The sequence below is a fragment of the Dipodomys spectabilis genome, unplaced genomic scaffold (assembly GCF_019054845.1).
Source record: "Dipodomys spectabilis isolate Male_0828 unplaced genomic scaffold, ASM1905484v1 ptg000017l, whole genome shotgun sequence".
Taxonomy (NCBI): domain Eukaryota; kingdom Metazoa; phylum Chordata; class Mammalia; order Rodentia; family Heteromyidae; genus Dipodomys; species Dipodomys spectabilis.
The window spans coordinates 6,065,975-6,082,348 of NW_024870694.1; the positions used below are offsets into that span (position 1 = coordinate 6,065,975).

At 34.8% G+C, this 16,374-nt stretch overlaps 1 protein-coding gene across 5 annotated transcripts in view; it reads right to left on the minus strand.

Annotated features, from left to right (window-relative positions):
* The window catches only part of Iqcb1 (IQ motif containing B1), a 44,203-nt gene that overhangs the window by 18,980 nt on the left and 8,849 nt on the right, over positions 1–16,374 (minus strand). For all 5 annotated transcript variants that reach the window (XM_042669318.1, XM_042669307.1, XM_042669335.1 and 2 more), the window contains 3 exons: positions 13,768–13,897; positions 10,301–10,394; positions 5,954–6,053 (listed from right to left, as the gene is read on the minus strand). In XM_042669318.1, coding sequence (XP_042525252.1) covers positions 5,954–6,053; positions 10,301–10,394; positions 13,768–13,897 — 324 coding nt within the window. The remainder of the gene's footprint in view (positions 1–5,953; positions 6,054–10,300; positions 10,395–13,767; positions 13,898–16,374) is intronic.

A 16,374-nucleotide genomic window follows, 5' to 3' on the forward strand; every position in this document is an offset into this window, starting at 1 on the left:
AAATATCTTACAAATTTACTCACTAACTAGCTGAATAAAATTTTCAGTCAGTTAAATTTTATATTACTATTAATCATGGTTTTAGCTTTTTGAAAATTATACTTTAGCAGAGGCCAACATATTTCTAAGGAAAAAAGAGACTGTACCCTAGTCTACATAGAAAAATGCCAGTGTTGAGAAACTTTAAAGGTTATTCAATCAAATGACACAGGAATCTTGGTAACACCTGTTTCTGCCCTTCTTGGCTTTTATCTATTCTCTTTGCCAGGGATACTCACTTTTTTTCTTCCGTACTTTATCATTACACCATTCAAATACCAGGTCAAAATAAGCTCATTTCAAAAAGCCCCCATAGTCGGCTTGCTGGTGGCTCACACCTGTAATCCTAGCTCCTCAGGAGGCTGAAATCTGATCATTGTGGCTCAGAGCCAACCAGTCCATAAGACACTTATCTCCAATTAATCACCTAGAAGTGGTGTTGTGGCTCAAAGTCATAGAGTTCAAGCCCCACAATTCACACACACACACACACACACACACACACACACACACACACACACACACACACACACACCTACATAGATAAAGCTATTCCAATCTGATTACTTAACTCTATATTCCATACAGAGTTTATGCTATATGGCAATACATTAGTTGAAATGCTTTTAAACACTCTAACTTCCTAATCACTACTATTTTCTGCTTCTCCTCTAATCCAAACTTCCCTGTCTCTACTTTCTCACCTCCCACTCATTTCTCATATGACTACATCTGGCATTCTTCCTCCATACTTCACTGTCAAAGTACACTTAAAAAGTGTACTTCATCAATACATTTTCCCAAATATCAAATCACACGCACGCATGTACATACCTCACTAAATACTTATTTGCCTAGAACTATTTGTACCTAATATTCTACCGACCTAACTTCTGTGATACTTTGTTCTTTTCGTTTCTCATTCTTTACCCCTACATTTTTTACTATTCTTTCTCAGATTCCTTCATTGGCTCCCATCCCCCAAATGTACCTTAAAGTTTATTTCCCAGTATTCAGTTTTCAACCTACTTATTTTATCAATCTATTTATATTTCTCATTTAGCTCATCTCTAGAGAAAGGCTAGATAATATGACAGGTAAATTTCTAGCTTGCTAATAAATGGCCAAACTATTTTCCACTAATTTACTACTTTACATTCCATAAGCAATGAGTAACAGATCAACTTCTTTTGCAAGTTTTGCAACACTTGGGTTAGTGGTTATATTTTACCTATGTTATGGGTTAGTGTGTAGTGGTGTTTTCTTATTGATTAATGTTGCTAAACATCTTTTCATGTGCTTGTACTTCATATATCTTCTTTAATGAAAGGTATGTTTTCCCCATTTCCAATCATTTGTTATAAATTTTGAGAGTTCTTTATATACCCTATAGTATTTAATAAGTGAAGAACATACTTTAAGAATTTTAATCATCTTTGTTTCTCATACTAGAGTTTAAAGTCAGAGCCTTGTGCTTGCTCAGATTGTTAACTGATGTTCTACCAAATGAACCTCACATCCAGTTCATGGTTTGCTGATTATTTTGAAGATGGGGTTTTTAGGACTTTCCTGCCTTGGCTGGTTTGAAACTTGACCCTATGAATCTCAGCCTTGAGTAGTTATGATCACAGCTATGGCCAGGCACCCAGCTGTGAAGTCTAACTTAAATCATTTTTTTTTGTAGGTTTTATTTGACAGCATTAATGTTTGAATTTAGGATCCTGTACTTGCTATTATTTTGTGAATTTAATTTTGGGTGATATACCTAAAGGTTTAGGGAACTTTTGCTTCTAATTTCCTACAAGCTTTGTATTGTAGGTTTTATATTCTTGGGTTGCTTTTAGGAGGGGCAGGGGAGACAAGATATCTAACTCTTTAGTCTATGATGCTCTAGAACTCACTATATAGATAGTATAGGCTGGCTTTGAACTCATTATTTTCTTGTCTCATCATCCTGAATATTAGAATTACAGATATAGTATCTTCATACCCCACTTATAGTTTAGGTTTTATATGTAGGTCTTTGTATATTGATTATTGATAGCCAATTTTTGCCATCATCTTTTTTTTTTTTTTTTTTGGTGCAGTGAGGGGGGCTTGAACTCTGGGCCTACGTGCTGTCTCTGAGCTTTTTTGCTCAAGGATAATGCTCTAATCTTGAGCCACAGCACTACATCCAGCTTTTTGCTGTCATTTGGAGATAAGAATCTCAGGGACTTTCTTGCCCACTGTGGCTTTGAACTGTATCCTCAGATCTCAGCCTACTGAGTAGCTAGGCTTATAAGTATGAACCATCAACACTCAGCTTTTTATTTTTTAGCATTTTAAAAGTCTGTCCCATCCTTACGGAATGACCTTCACACTTTTCTTAAAAATCTATTTTCCATATATGTGTGAGATTATTTCTCTTTTCTATCTTACTGCATTCTTTGTACCAACATTATGTTATTTGGGGGAGGGGCTAGAGTCCGGTCATGGGGCCTGAACTCTGGGCCTGGGCGCTGTCCCTCAGCTCTTCAGCTCAAGGCTAGCGCTCTACCACTTGAGCCACAGCACCACTTCCAGCTTTTTTCTTTTTGCTTATGTGGTGCTGAGGAATTGAACCCAGGGCCTCATGCATGCAAGGCAAGCGCTCTACCACTGAGCCACCTTGCCAGCCAACATTATGTTATTTTAATTACTGTACTTTTATAAAGAAGTTTTAAAATCAGATACAGTTCTCATAATTCTTTGTTTTCAGTATCAGACTATTTCAAAGCCTTGATTTTTGTGTTTGGGATTGTGATTTAAGGTCAGGCAATATGGTGTATCTTTTCATTTATTTATACATTCTTTAATTCTTTGTCCTTTGTTCATTCTCTTTTCTTTATGGCCTTCTTTTGGATTGTGCTTTTATTTTTTTGGGGTTGGTTGTGGGGCTTGAACTCAGGGCTTGGGTTTTGTCCCTGAGCCTCTTCGTGAGCCACAGCTCCACTTTCAGTTCTTGAGTGGTTAATTGGAAATCAGAGTCTCATGGGGACTTTTTTGCCTGGGCTGGTTTTGAACCATGATCTTCAGATCTCAGCCCCCTGAGTAGCTAGGATTACAGGCATGAGCCACCAGCCCTTGGTTGGGATTATGCATTTTAAATAATTCATTTTTATTGTTTTTACATCACTAGTTTTACCACTTTGGTTATGATGTACCTTCATATTTATTGTTTTGGAGGTTAGGATGAGCCTTTTGAATGAGCCTTTTGAACAAATACAGTTTTTATCAATTGTGGAAAAATTTTAGTCATTATTTCTTTAGTATGTTTTTCTGACCCTACTACTTCTTTTAAATTGTCTTGATTATACGTATGCAATACTGCTTAGTGTAATCCCATAGCACATTAATAGACTTTGTTTCCCTCTTATTTTTTCTTTTCATTTTGTATAGTTGCTATTGATTTGTCATAAAATTCACTAATCTGTAATGTTAATTTGTTGCTAATACCATCCAGTATAGTAATAGTTTTCACCTATAGAGTTTAGTTAGGGTCTTTTGTCATATAGATCGCTATTATTTTGTAATTCTATAAAACATTTATAATAACTATCCTAATAATCTCATTTATGAATACCTGCTTTGTACTTGTTTGCATGTAAAATAATGTGAATTCTAACTCATTTAAGCTGATCAAAGATTTTTTTTTTTTTTTTTTGTCGGTCGTGAGGCTTGAACTCTGGGCCTGGGCGCTGTCCTTCAGCTCTTCAGCTCAAGGCGAGCGCTCTACCACTTGAGCTACAGCGCCACTTCCAGTTTTCTGATGGTTTATTGGAGATAGGAGTCTCACGGTCTCTCCTGCCCGGGCTGGCTTTGAACCACGATCCTCAGATCTCAGCCTCCTGAGTAGCTAGGATTACAGGCGTGAGCCACCAGCGCCCGGCCTGATCAAAGATTTTTAAAAAAAATTGATACTTCTTGTGAAAAATCAAATCACCCATTGAACTATAGTATGCTTTATTCTACCGGTATATCATCAGTTTGCAGCAGCTGTAAGAAATGGTCACTTTGCAATATTAGAAAAGTGATTAAATATTTTATGTGGCACAAATGAGCTTTTCTCATCCTTTTAGAGCCAAATCAAAGCATAACCCTTTTTGCTGAATTCCTTGTATTTGTATATTGTACAATGAAAAAAAAATACTTAAAACTGTAAGTATCTGTAGAAACTCTACACAATTTGACCCTTTTAGGCCATGCTTTGATGATTGATCTGGATGGTCTTGAATTGCTATGGTTGCTTTAACTGCATTAAAAAAAAAGACAAGAGGAAAGACAAGGAAGGAAGGAAGGAAGGAAGGAAGGAAGGAAGGAAGGAAGGAAGGGAAGGAGAGAGGGAGGGAGGGAGGGAGGGAGGGAAGGAGGAAGGAAGGTAGGGAGGGAGGGAGGGAAGAAAGGAAGAAGGAAAGGAGGGAAGGAGGGAAGAAAGGAAAACAGGGAAGAAAAGAAAGGAAAGAAAAAATAAAGAAGTTGTATCCTATACTAGGAATCCATATCAAGCATGCTAGACAAGTGCTACAACATTTAAGTAATCGTCAAACTCTGATTGCTTTCTTTGTGTAGTACAAATGCCTTCTTTGCTCCATAGTTACTAGAATAATAAAAATAGGAACAGTCTATTTTCACCTGCTTAAAAAATCTGTGATCACCACTGTCTATCATACTATGAAATTTTTTTTAACTTAATTGTTTTTAATTTTTTTACTATCCTTCAGTAGTTGTATGAGGGGTTTCAATTCCATGTCAGTTTGGGAATAAAATGCATCTTGATCAATATTACCTATTCTTACATACAGACCACTTTTTCATGATTTCTCTGCAGAACTTCCTAGCTACCTGTGATACAAAAATTTAAATCTTAGCAACAATGAATTGTGTCTAGTTTTCACTCTCAACATCAAGTTTTTAATCTCTCTGCTTTTGTCTTTGTTATCTCTGACTTGCTGCTTTCTCCTCTTTTCCTGGTCAATTTCTCATCCTTAAAGTTTCATCTTAGATATTACTTTCTCTAGGAAACATCCTCCTTCAGTTTGGCTTTGAAGCACCTGAGCACACTTAACACTGCAACCCAACACACCATAATATACTTATATGTTTCTTTCCCTCTACTGTTAGTTCTTTGAAGATCAGATTTACATTTGAATCAACTTGTAGATAAGATGATGTAGTTCTTGTTGTACACATAGTAGTTACTTAATAAATCCATACAAAAGTAAAAGAATGAATTATTCAATATATTCTGCCTTTATTTTATAACCTGAAGGATATTACCTCTTTTATATTTCTAGCATTTATCACAATGCTGAACATGTTTGCTAAATAAATATGTGAGTCAGCTATTTTATTGTTTTTTACTGTCATCTGTGTGTGTGTGTGTGTGTGTGTGTGTGTGTGTGTGTGTGTGTGTGTGTGTGTGTGGTATTTTTGTGTGGGTGCATGCCAGTACTAGGTGCTGTCCCTGAGCTATTTTGTTCAAGGCTGGTGCTCTACCACTTGAGCCATAGCCAAAAGCTTCTGGCTTTTTTGTTTTTGATGTTTCATTGGAGATACTAAGTCACATGGACTTTCCTGCTCAGGCTGGCTTTTGAACTGTGATTCTCAGATCTCAGCCTCCTGAGTAGCTAGGAACCTGATTCACTATTTTTTTTAAAGATTTCATACTAATTTCCCTTTTCTTGGCTCAAGATTTAGTCTACAGTCTTCTTTCTGCATACCAATTTGATAATAAATCTCCCATCTTCTACAGTATTTTATATTAACTTTTTCTGAAACAGTCATAACAGTAAGTATCATGGACAAGTCACTTGCAAATTATTTGAACTGGAAAAAAATTGGTAAATTTTTGATCAGAATAAAAAAGCAGTACCATTTTCTAAAACTAAGTCACCTGTTAATCTGTAGTATATTCTGTAGTAGACTCATGACTGTAGATCCTATTTGAATACTGTCAGTTTGCATTAAGTGTAAGAAATGATCACTTTGCAGCACTAAAAGAAGAATTAAAAAAGAATAATTAAAGCAAACATTCTATAATAACAAAGGTGAGATTTTACCTTTCTTTGGCAGTTCTGGGATTTGAACTCAGGGTCTTGAACTTCTCAGTTTGCTTGCTTGGCCAGAGCTCTACCACCTGAGTCATGACACCATCCCTGCTTTTTGCTAGTTACTTTGGAGACAAAAATCTCATGTACTTTCATGTCTTTGAACCAAGATTCTCCAAATTTCAGCTTCTTGAGTCGCTAAGACTTTCAGGTGTAAGCTACCACAGAGTAGATTCTATTCTTTTAAAACCAAATTTAAAAAATGATCATTTCTGCTAAACCTCCTGGCTATTTCCTAAAATAAAGAATTTAAGAAGTAGGTAGCTTTAAGTAGCCATATAAAATAGTTAATCCATTTTTATGAACAGGTGTAGTCAAGGGACTATCTATAAATATTAAACTATGAATTTATTATTATTTTTCTTTAAACTGAAGTACCATGTCCCAAATCCAATTCTGTTTTCTAGAAAAAAAATTTGCTTAAGAAATATTGTACTAATGATAAAAAACATTGTTTATTGGTTTATAGTTCTCTGGCCTCAAGTAACCAGTTACAAAACTTGTTTTTAGATGCTTCAATAATATCTAATAATCTAGTAACATTTAAGAACTTCCATTTTGTCATCTGTAAAACCAAAAATTAATACCTTTCACACAGGCATAATATTCTAGATTTAAGTAAGTAAGTCAATAAGCACAAGAGTAAAGTAAGTAATATCAGATATGCTGGCAAGATGGTTCTATACACTCTACCCAAGCTTCTATAAAACGACTACTCTTTTCCCCATTCTATCTTCTGTTAGAACATCTTTCCCATACCAACTCCTGTTCTTTATTTCTGTTTACATAGTCCATATTTCACAACACCTCTTTTTTCAAATGTTTTTACAAATTAGAAAAAATCTATTTTGTTGGCTTATATGTATTATTTTAATACTTTTTAAAGTTCTATAACTAGAATAAGTACATTTTCTTTTTTTCCTCTATTACTTTTTTATTTGGTGTTGGTACAGGTGTTCAAACTCAGGTTCTTATGCTCTTGCTGGGTGAGATTTTTAGCTCAAGGCTGGCACTCTACCACTTGGGCCACACCACCACTTCCATCTTTTTCCTGGTTAATTGGAAGTAAGAGTCTCACACATTTGCCTGGCTGGGCTGACTTTGAACTGCACTCCTCAGATCTTGATTCCTAAGTATCTAGAATTCCAAGCATGAACCACTGGCACCTGGGTCATTTTCTACTTTTGTCTACTTAAAAATGTTTATTAATAACTCTAGAATTAACCTGAATTCATCAAAATAGCATGAGATGTAGTATGTACCTAAGTTTTTTTCCTCTCTCGGAAGAATTTATGTAAAATTAATTTATTGTATGTCATTGTTTTATTTTTATACTGTTTGCCTTGATAATTATAGAACTTATGTTTGCAGTCTCTATTCTGTTTTTCAAGTAAGTCCTATAAATAGTAAATCCTACCTTACTCCTACACTCCTCCAAACAAAAACTTTATGCCCACTTATTTCCTTCTTTAACTATTTTTAATAATAAAAACAGAACAGTATGATGAATCAGTTGCTCAGTCTTAACAATGATCAATTTATAGACAAAATATATTTTGTTTATATCCCCATGTATTTCCATTTTATGGACCAAATCTAAAACATCAAATTTATCCCATAAATATATCAATATATATTGCCATATTTATAAATTGCTAAATAATAGAATATAACCATTATTTCACATAGCAAAAATCATCTCTTAATTTCATCAAATAGCAAGCCAAGTGTTCTAACTTATAGTTGTTTTGTGAAATTTTAAGTGTCAATAAAGATTTAAATATAATCCACACAATATGACCCCCTTTCAAATTTCTTTCCAATTTTAGTTATTTTTCTGTTTTCTTTCCCTTGCAATTTTTCTGTTGAATAAATTGTGTTATTTGTCCTGAGTTTTATACAGTCTGTTTTTGTTAGTTATATGTGTTAGATGACTTTCTCTAAATTGGTAGTTGGAACTAGAGGATTAAAATGATTCAAATTTTTTGGCCCATACATTTCACCTGTGATGGTACTCAATGTCTTCCCATCTCTCTTTTGAGATGCTGACAACCATGACTGATCAATTATTTGTGTGTGTGTGTGTGTTTGTGTTGTCAGTCATGGGGCTTGAACTCTCAGCCTCAGCACTGTCCCTAAGCTCTTCAGCTTAAGGTGAGCACTGTACCCCTTGAGCCACAGCCCCACTTGCAGTTTTCTGGTGATTAATTGGAGATAAATTTCACAGTTTCCTGCCTGAGCTGGCTTTAAACTGCGATCCTCAGATCTCAGCCTCCTGAATAGCTAGGATTATAGGCGTGAGCCAGCCCACGACTGGTCAATTCTTAAACCAGTTAATTGACAAGAGGTAAAGAGCTCTGCCCTTTATTAGTTTGAAGGTTTTTACATAGAGAAACTTTTCTTCTGTATTCAGGTAAATGCAGGATAAACACTGGCTTCTTCATTTAAAGTTAACAAAATGAGTAATTTTCCTGACTCCAGTGTTGATACTTGGTATGTTTTAGTCCATTGCAATTATTAACCTTATTACTGTACAAATTTCCTATATTTGACTAGTAGAAGCCCCCTTATGTTGGCTCCTGAGTACTTTTCCAGAATTATAGCAATTTGCTTCCTTTAAATCTGCCATTTAAGACACTTCTGGTTCATTTGTATACTTTTTCTTTTTGGTTGCCAGTACTGCGGCTTGAACTGAACTCTTGCTTGGCTTTCTCACTCAAGACTAGGACTCTACCACATGAGCCACACCTCCACTTCTGTCTTTTTGCTGGCTTACTGGAGATAAAAGATTTGTCTGCCTGGGCTGGCTTCAAGCCAGGATCTTCAGATCTCAGCCTTTTGGGAAGCTAGTATTGCAAGTATGAGCCCACCAGTGACTAGCACACTTGTATACTTTCTATCCCAGGCCTACAGTAAGCCATTTATTCAAGGAGGTGATTCCCTTTAGAAGAAAAAGGTTGTTGGAATCTTGCTTTCAAAGTGCTCATTTATTTTTTGCTGATAAATTTTATAATCATTTAATCGAGGTTTAGTATTTATGTATGCTTTAAACCTATAAATTAACTCTTATTATATTTTAGTTTTTTTTTTTTGGCGGGGGGAGGGGGGGTCCGGTCATGGGCCTGAACTCTGGGCCTGGATGCTGTCCCTTAGCTCTTCAGCTCAAGGCAAGCACTCTACCACTGAGCCACCTTCCCAGCCTTGTTTTAGTTCTTATCAAAATGGGATTTGGTATATTTTGAATCCACAATCTTTACTACTTTACATTTTTGGTTAAATACTTCTTTAAATTAGGAATTTATAACAGTATGTTTTAAATGAGAACTTAATAATGTTTTAAAGATAAAGTTTTTGGCATGTCACCCAGCAATATGGTTATAACTTCCCAAAGAATTACTTACACTAATTAAAAATAGTTGCCTTTGGAAAATGAGAAATGGAATGAATGGGCTTGAGGGACAAGGATTATATTTTTCTTAATAATACTTATATTTTACTCTCTAAGTGCATGCATTGTTCTAAAGGAAAAATACAGAATTAAATTTTCAGCTCAGGTATTATTACCTGAAGAAATTATAGTGTTGCATTTATGTGAGATAAAATTTTTAAGTAGGTAGGAATTGTGTATAATTATGAATAAGATCACTTTATTAGTCTGAAAAAAAACCATATACTTACATTTATCAAGTTGAAAAGAGATATCTAATAAAAATAACCCTAAAGTTCAGTATACATCATTACAGAAAAGCTCTTACTTGGTTAGGCTACAAGTATAACATTTACTCTGTATATAGTGACTTCTTTCACAATTTATCTGAAACACAAGTTATAATCTTTGAAACAAGTTATTTTTCCTAACCTGTTCAAATTATCAATACTTATCTCAGATTTACTAAACAGAAAACTCTAGGAAGAAAGTTTTATTTTAGTAATAGTTCATATAAGGTTCATATTGTCAATGCAAATTAAAGATGGAATATCCAAGTCAATTTTTTAATTGTGAAGTTATTTTAACATAGCTTCACTTCACTGTGATTATCTGTATAATTTATAAGGCATTCATTTTTAGAAAAAAATCTGTTAGCAGCAAACTCTTAAAATCATTCCAGTTACATTAAAACCTTTTTTCTTACCATTCTGTATGAGTTGAACATGGCCTCCCAATAGCCAAAAGAGAGAATCAGTCACAATTTGGAAAAAATGCAGTAGTTCACCTTTTTCTTCACCCTTAACACAAAAGAAATTCAATTTACTCTTTTGTAATTTGCTGTTTTTTAAAAAAAGAATTGCTCTGGGAAGCCAAAGGCTCATGTTCTTGATATAACAGCTATTTAGGAGATAGTACTTGATCTTACAATGTTTAGTTCCTTATTCTAGAAGATTATGGTTGCAGTATATTTATTAATACTCTCTCCCTAATATATTTGTTTGTTAATCAGATAAAAACAAAGAAAGATACATAAAAACTTTAAGTTAATACTCTAGGATTTCTCACCACTATCTGTCCTTCAGAATCACTTGTATAGCTTTTTAAATATACCTATACACAGGCATCAGTGCAAATATACAAAAGAAAATGCCAGATATCGGTATTTTCATGAAGTTATGCAGTCAAGGTTGCAATATGCAAACACAGATGTCAGTCAGTATGTAAGGCCCTGTTAATAGAGCTTTCAATTCATTTCTACTCAATGACTTTATGAAGGCAGAAACCATAACAACTGTGTCTCCATAATAACTATATCTACAACAAATTTTCAATCAATATTCATTCAATAAATAAATGATTTTTTCTGTTTTTTTTTCCTTGTAGAAATTAAAGTGAGGAATTAGTGTTGCCAAGGGAAAGTAAGCACAGAGTACACTGACAACTTATTTTGTCATTTGCTGCCATGTAACTTTTGGAAATTTATATATAGATGACCATTAAAATTATCTATATTCGAAGTATTACTACTGCAGCATGGTAACGTAAAGATTCATGAATCATGCGATTTTTTTTTACAATAATGTAAGTATTTTCTTCCTATTAATCTCCCAAAGTTAGACAGGTACTTATGAAAACAGGTATGTGCTATTAACTTAAATATAATCAATATTCTCCCCTGAAAAACACCTAAACACCTAAACAAAAAATGCCACATTAGAAAAAGAATTCTTAGTCTGGTAAACTGCATTTGTTACTTTCATTCAAAGGCACTTTAGAAATGGCATGTTAATCTTAATCACTGTTAATCTTAAAATCTATATTTTGAGACTTTCTACTTCCTTATAAAGCCCTTCAAAAAGTATCACCCATAAATTCAGAGCTTCTGACAAAGTTAACAAAATTTATCCTCAAATCATTTCAACACTCTTGCATGTTGGTAGTACAGCCAGAAAATGAAATCAAGTTCAACACAATTTCTCATAGTTCATGTAGTTCAACTGGCCCAAATTAAATTTTACAAATATGCAAGTATTTATTTAGAGCTAGTGCCTCTTAAAGGCTAGTGGAAATGCCAGAGAACTGAGTTACAATTCTCTGCCACTGATATTGCTTATTCTCAAGTCATCATGTTTCCTTACTTTTGTATTGTTTTCCACTTAGTTCCACTCTTAAAAAAATTTTATTTAGTATTGTTGTAAACTAAAAATAGAACCCTCTTAGATTTTTCTACAAGAAATAACTAGGATCTTAACCTACTGTATTAGTCTGGGAATTCTTTTTTTAAAATTTTTACTTTTTTTATTGTGAAAATACTGTACAGAGGGGTTACAATTACATGGGCAAGATAATGAGTACATTTCTTATCAAGCATTGTAGCATCCTCCTTTGTTTCCCCTTCCCATCCCTTCCCATCCTCCCCCCATACCACCCCCACCCAATCCTCCCTGCTACCCTCCACCCCCAGTCTGGGAATTCTTTAAGCACAAATCAGTATAAATTCTTCATTTAAATCAGAGCTCCTAAAGTGGTACATTATATAACATGGTGGCAACTCTGAATCATTTGTGTCTTTATAGAAAAAATATTAAAAATTATAAAAATATAAAAAGCAATTGCTTAAAAGTCTAGAGTACAAACAAAAGCACACAGACATGATCCCAAAAGGTCATGTTAATTAAGTAATCCAGAAAGACAAATACTAAATGACCTATTCACATGTCTAATCTTAAAAAATCTGATCTCATAGAAGCTGACAGAATAGTGATTACCAGAGGCTAGAGAATAGGGGGATAAAAAAGATGGGAGAAACTTGATCAACAGATACTTTGGGTGTTCTATGGTAACAATAGGATTATTATAGATAATGATAATGTAGCTGGAAGAAAGAATTTTAAGAACTTGTTTAGATGTTTTAGTAGTGGAATGCAACTACTTGTATATCCTTGAATGAAGAACAGTCCTCCATATTTATAGCTTTGGGAGTGACACACATGGTGTGGTAAGGGAGGAAGTGAACACGACAAGTCAGCCCTGGTCATCACTGGGGTGACAGATGTCACAGCCAGTGTGCCTGTATATCCAAAGAAAGGATTTTAAAATTTTCACCACAAACAAATGAGAAATACATACAGTAGAGTCTGTAAAAAAGATGGATATGACAACTGAAGAAACAATTTTTTAAAAGGCAAACAAATCATATATGAAAAAATATCTACTACCATAGAATTATTAGGTGCAAATGAACCTGAAGACAGACTAATAGAAATTACTCAAACTGAAGTAAATAAGAACAAGAACAAGATGAATAGAATCTCAAAAACTTGTGAGGCCCAAATGGAGAAGAAAGAGAACAGGGAAAATTATTTGAAGAAATAGTGGCTCCAAATTTTCTTTTTTTTTGTCCCTCATGGGGCTTGAACTCATTGCCTAGGCGCTGTACCTGAGCATTTTTGCTTAAAGCTAGTGCTCTATCACTTTGAGAAACAGTGCCATTTCCAGTTTTCTGATAGTTAAATGGATATAAGAGTCTCATGGAACTTTCCTTTCTGGGCTGACTTTGAACTATGATCCTCAGATCTCAGCCACTCAAATAGCGAGGATTACAAGTGTAAGCCACTGGTGCCCAGTTCCAAATTTTCTTAATATGAAAATATTTATTAATTCAGATATAGGAAGCTCAGCATACCACATGCAATATAAATATAATAAAATGTACACCAAGATTCATCCAAGAAAAACTGCTGAAAAAACAAAGAAAATGAAATCATTTTTAGGTAGTCAAAGATTTTTTGGTTTTTTAGTCAGTTGTGAGGCCTATACTCTGGGCCTGGGCACTGTCCTCAGCTCTTCAGCTCAAGGAGAGTGCTCTACCACTTGAGCCACAGTGCCACTTCCAGCTTTTTCTGCTTATGTGGTACTGAGGAATCGAGGGCCTCATGCATGCAAGGCAAGCACTCTACCATTGAGCCACCTGCCACCTTCTCAGCCCCCAAAGATTTTTTTTAAAGTAGAATATACAGAGAGGAATGACAATAAAGATGAAAGCTGAATTTCCATAAGAAACAATAGGTAACAAAGTGAGTTTAAGACCAGCCTAAAATTCATAGTAAGACCCTGTCTCAAAAAAAAAAATTAAAATGATTTGGCTATAAAACCTAAATAAGCACAGACCTTAGTTGCATTGATAAAACATGTTTGCAACTGTCTTCCCAAAACTAGAAAAATTTCTGCAGCTGATGGAAGTAATTCCTTGTAGAATTCTTCTGCATCTTCTCCTGGTTCTAAGCCCACACAGCAATGGCTGAAATAAGAACACAAATTTAAGTTAATCATACATGAATGCCCAAAATTCTATTGATACTGAGCCTTACTCAGAATCTTCAGTATTGTTTTGTTGACAAGCCAATTAAAAAGCTTCTTGGAAAATTAGGCTAACAATTTTTAGAAAAGTAAACTGTGGTGTGGATCTGGTTTTGTATTTAGTTCTAGTTTAGTTCTAAAAGCCAACATGTCAGCTCTTCAGGAAATGATTTGGCTCATAGTAAGGAGAAATGTATTAAGTTTTCAATGAACTAGCTACAATCACTCTAATGTCATAAAATATACTGACTACATTTCTGTTAACTGACACATGCTAGACACCTAGTAACTGAAAAATACCTAACGTAAGATTGATCTTCTAGAAAAAGATATGGAACCAAAAACGCTAACTATATATCATTTCTACTGTCCAATAGATCTATATTCTTGACATCTGCAAATTCAAATTACTGGGCACAGGTAGTCGAGCATGTAATTCCAGATATTTTGGAAGGTATATGGGTAATCATAGTTTGAGGTCATTCTGTGTACAAAGTTCAAGAGACTCCAGCCAAACTAACAGCTGAGCACCATGAAGTGTGGCAGTTTGCTGAGCCACATGGAAAGCACAAAAGCTGGATGCAGTGTGTCATCTTCAGTGACACAGACAATCAGAAGTAGGAAGATCCCAGTTCAGGCCGGCCTGGGCCTAAACCAAGCTTCTACCTTGAAGAACATTAAAAAACAAAAAGATATGAAAATTTTTTGCCTGTATCTTCAGTAAGAAAAGAGCAAAAGCCTAACCATAGTAGGCATACTTATAATATAAAGAAAAGATCATTTAAGTAAACAAGTTTCAATAATAAAAAGTATTCATCTAATATACTAATACCAAAAATACTAATACTAAAGAGCCTCCAATCCAATAATAGATTGCAGTCTGATAAGTAATTACTAGTACTTGATTTTTTTTAAAAAGTGTTCATTGCAACAATGAGATGTACAAGTCGTTATGTGGAAAACGAACTTTACAACTTTGGTGGGGGGGGGGAGGAGGATTGGGGGGACGGGTGGGGGGAGGAAGGGATGGGAAGGGGAAACAAAGGAGGAGGCTACAGTGCTTGATAAGAAATGTACTCATTATCTTGCCCATGTAATTGTAACCCTCTGTACAGTATTTTCACAATAAAAAATTAAAAAAACAAAAAAAGTGTGCAGATACTGATGAACAACTGATAACTAATATTTATTGGGCATGCTAAAAGCCTACCTGGCTAAAGCTCACATATATTAATTTTTTGGGGGGGGAGGGGGTCTGGTCATGGGGCCTGAACTCTGGGCCTGGGCGCTGTCCCTCAGCTCTTCAGCTCAAGGCTAGCGCTCTACCACTTGAGACACAGCTCCACTTCTAGCTTTTCTGCTTATGTGATGCTGAGGAATCAAACCCAGGGCCTCATGCATGCAAGGCAAGCACTGTACCACTGAGCCACCTTCCCAGCCCCACATATATTAATTTTTATTTTATCTTTGATTCCTAAAATTAAAGACTATTTTGATACCACAAATGGAATTATGCTCAATCAATATTGTCATTAACGTACCTAATTAGAACAAAAAGGACTTCTTTATGTAAGAAAACCATTAATCTTAAAAACTAAAGTATAAAGTATATTGATATAATTTTCAGACTGTTCTTTATAACTATGTATTTGAATTTGGCCTTTATCTAGAAATCTAGCTGAGTAAGCAGATTAAAAAGTTAGCATCCCTGTAGTAGAGAAACTTCATTACAATCAAAAGGCTAGTTGAAAGCTATAGGTCATCTGCAGGTTCATTTCTGGGTCTTCAGTTCTATTCCAATCAACCTCAGGCCTATTCTTATGCCAGTACCAAGCTGTTTTTATTATAGCTTTGTAATAGAGTTTGAAGTTTAATATTGATTTTCCTCCAGCACTGTTTATCTGCTAGGATTGCTTTTGCTATCTGGGGTCTTTTATTATTCCTTATGAATTTTTGGATTGCTTCCTCTATTTTATTAAAGAATGATGGGTATTGCATTAAATTTGTAGATAACCTTTGGTAGTATTGTCATTTTCATGAGGTTAATCTTCCCAATCCAGGAGCATGGGAGGTTTTACCACTTCCTGAGTTCTGCTTTAATTCTCTTTTTCAGGTTTTTAAATTTTTCATCATAGGAGTCTTTCACCTCTTTGGTTAATTTTATTTTGGGGGACTATTACAAAGGAGTTGCTTTCCTGATTTCAGCCTTGATCTTTTCATTATTGGCATACAGAAAAGCCACTGATTTGGTGGGGGTGGTAATTTTACACCCTGCTATTTTGCCAAAATTTTGGATCAGCTTGAGTAACTTGAGAGTGGAGTCTATGGGGTTCTTTAAATACAGGATCATGTTATCTGCAAAGAGGAAGAGTTTTACTTCATCTTTCCCTATTTGGATCCCCTTTATGTTTGCATCTT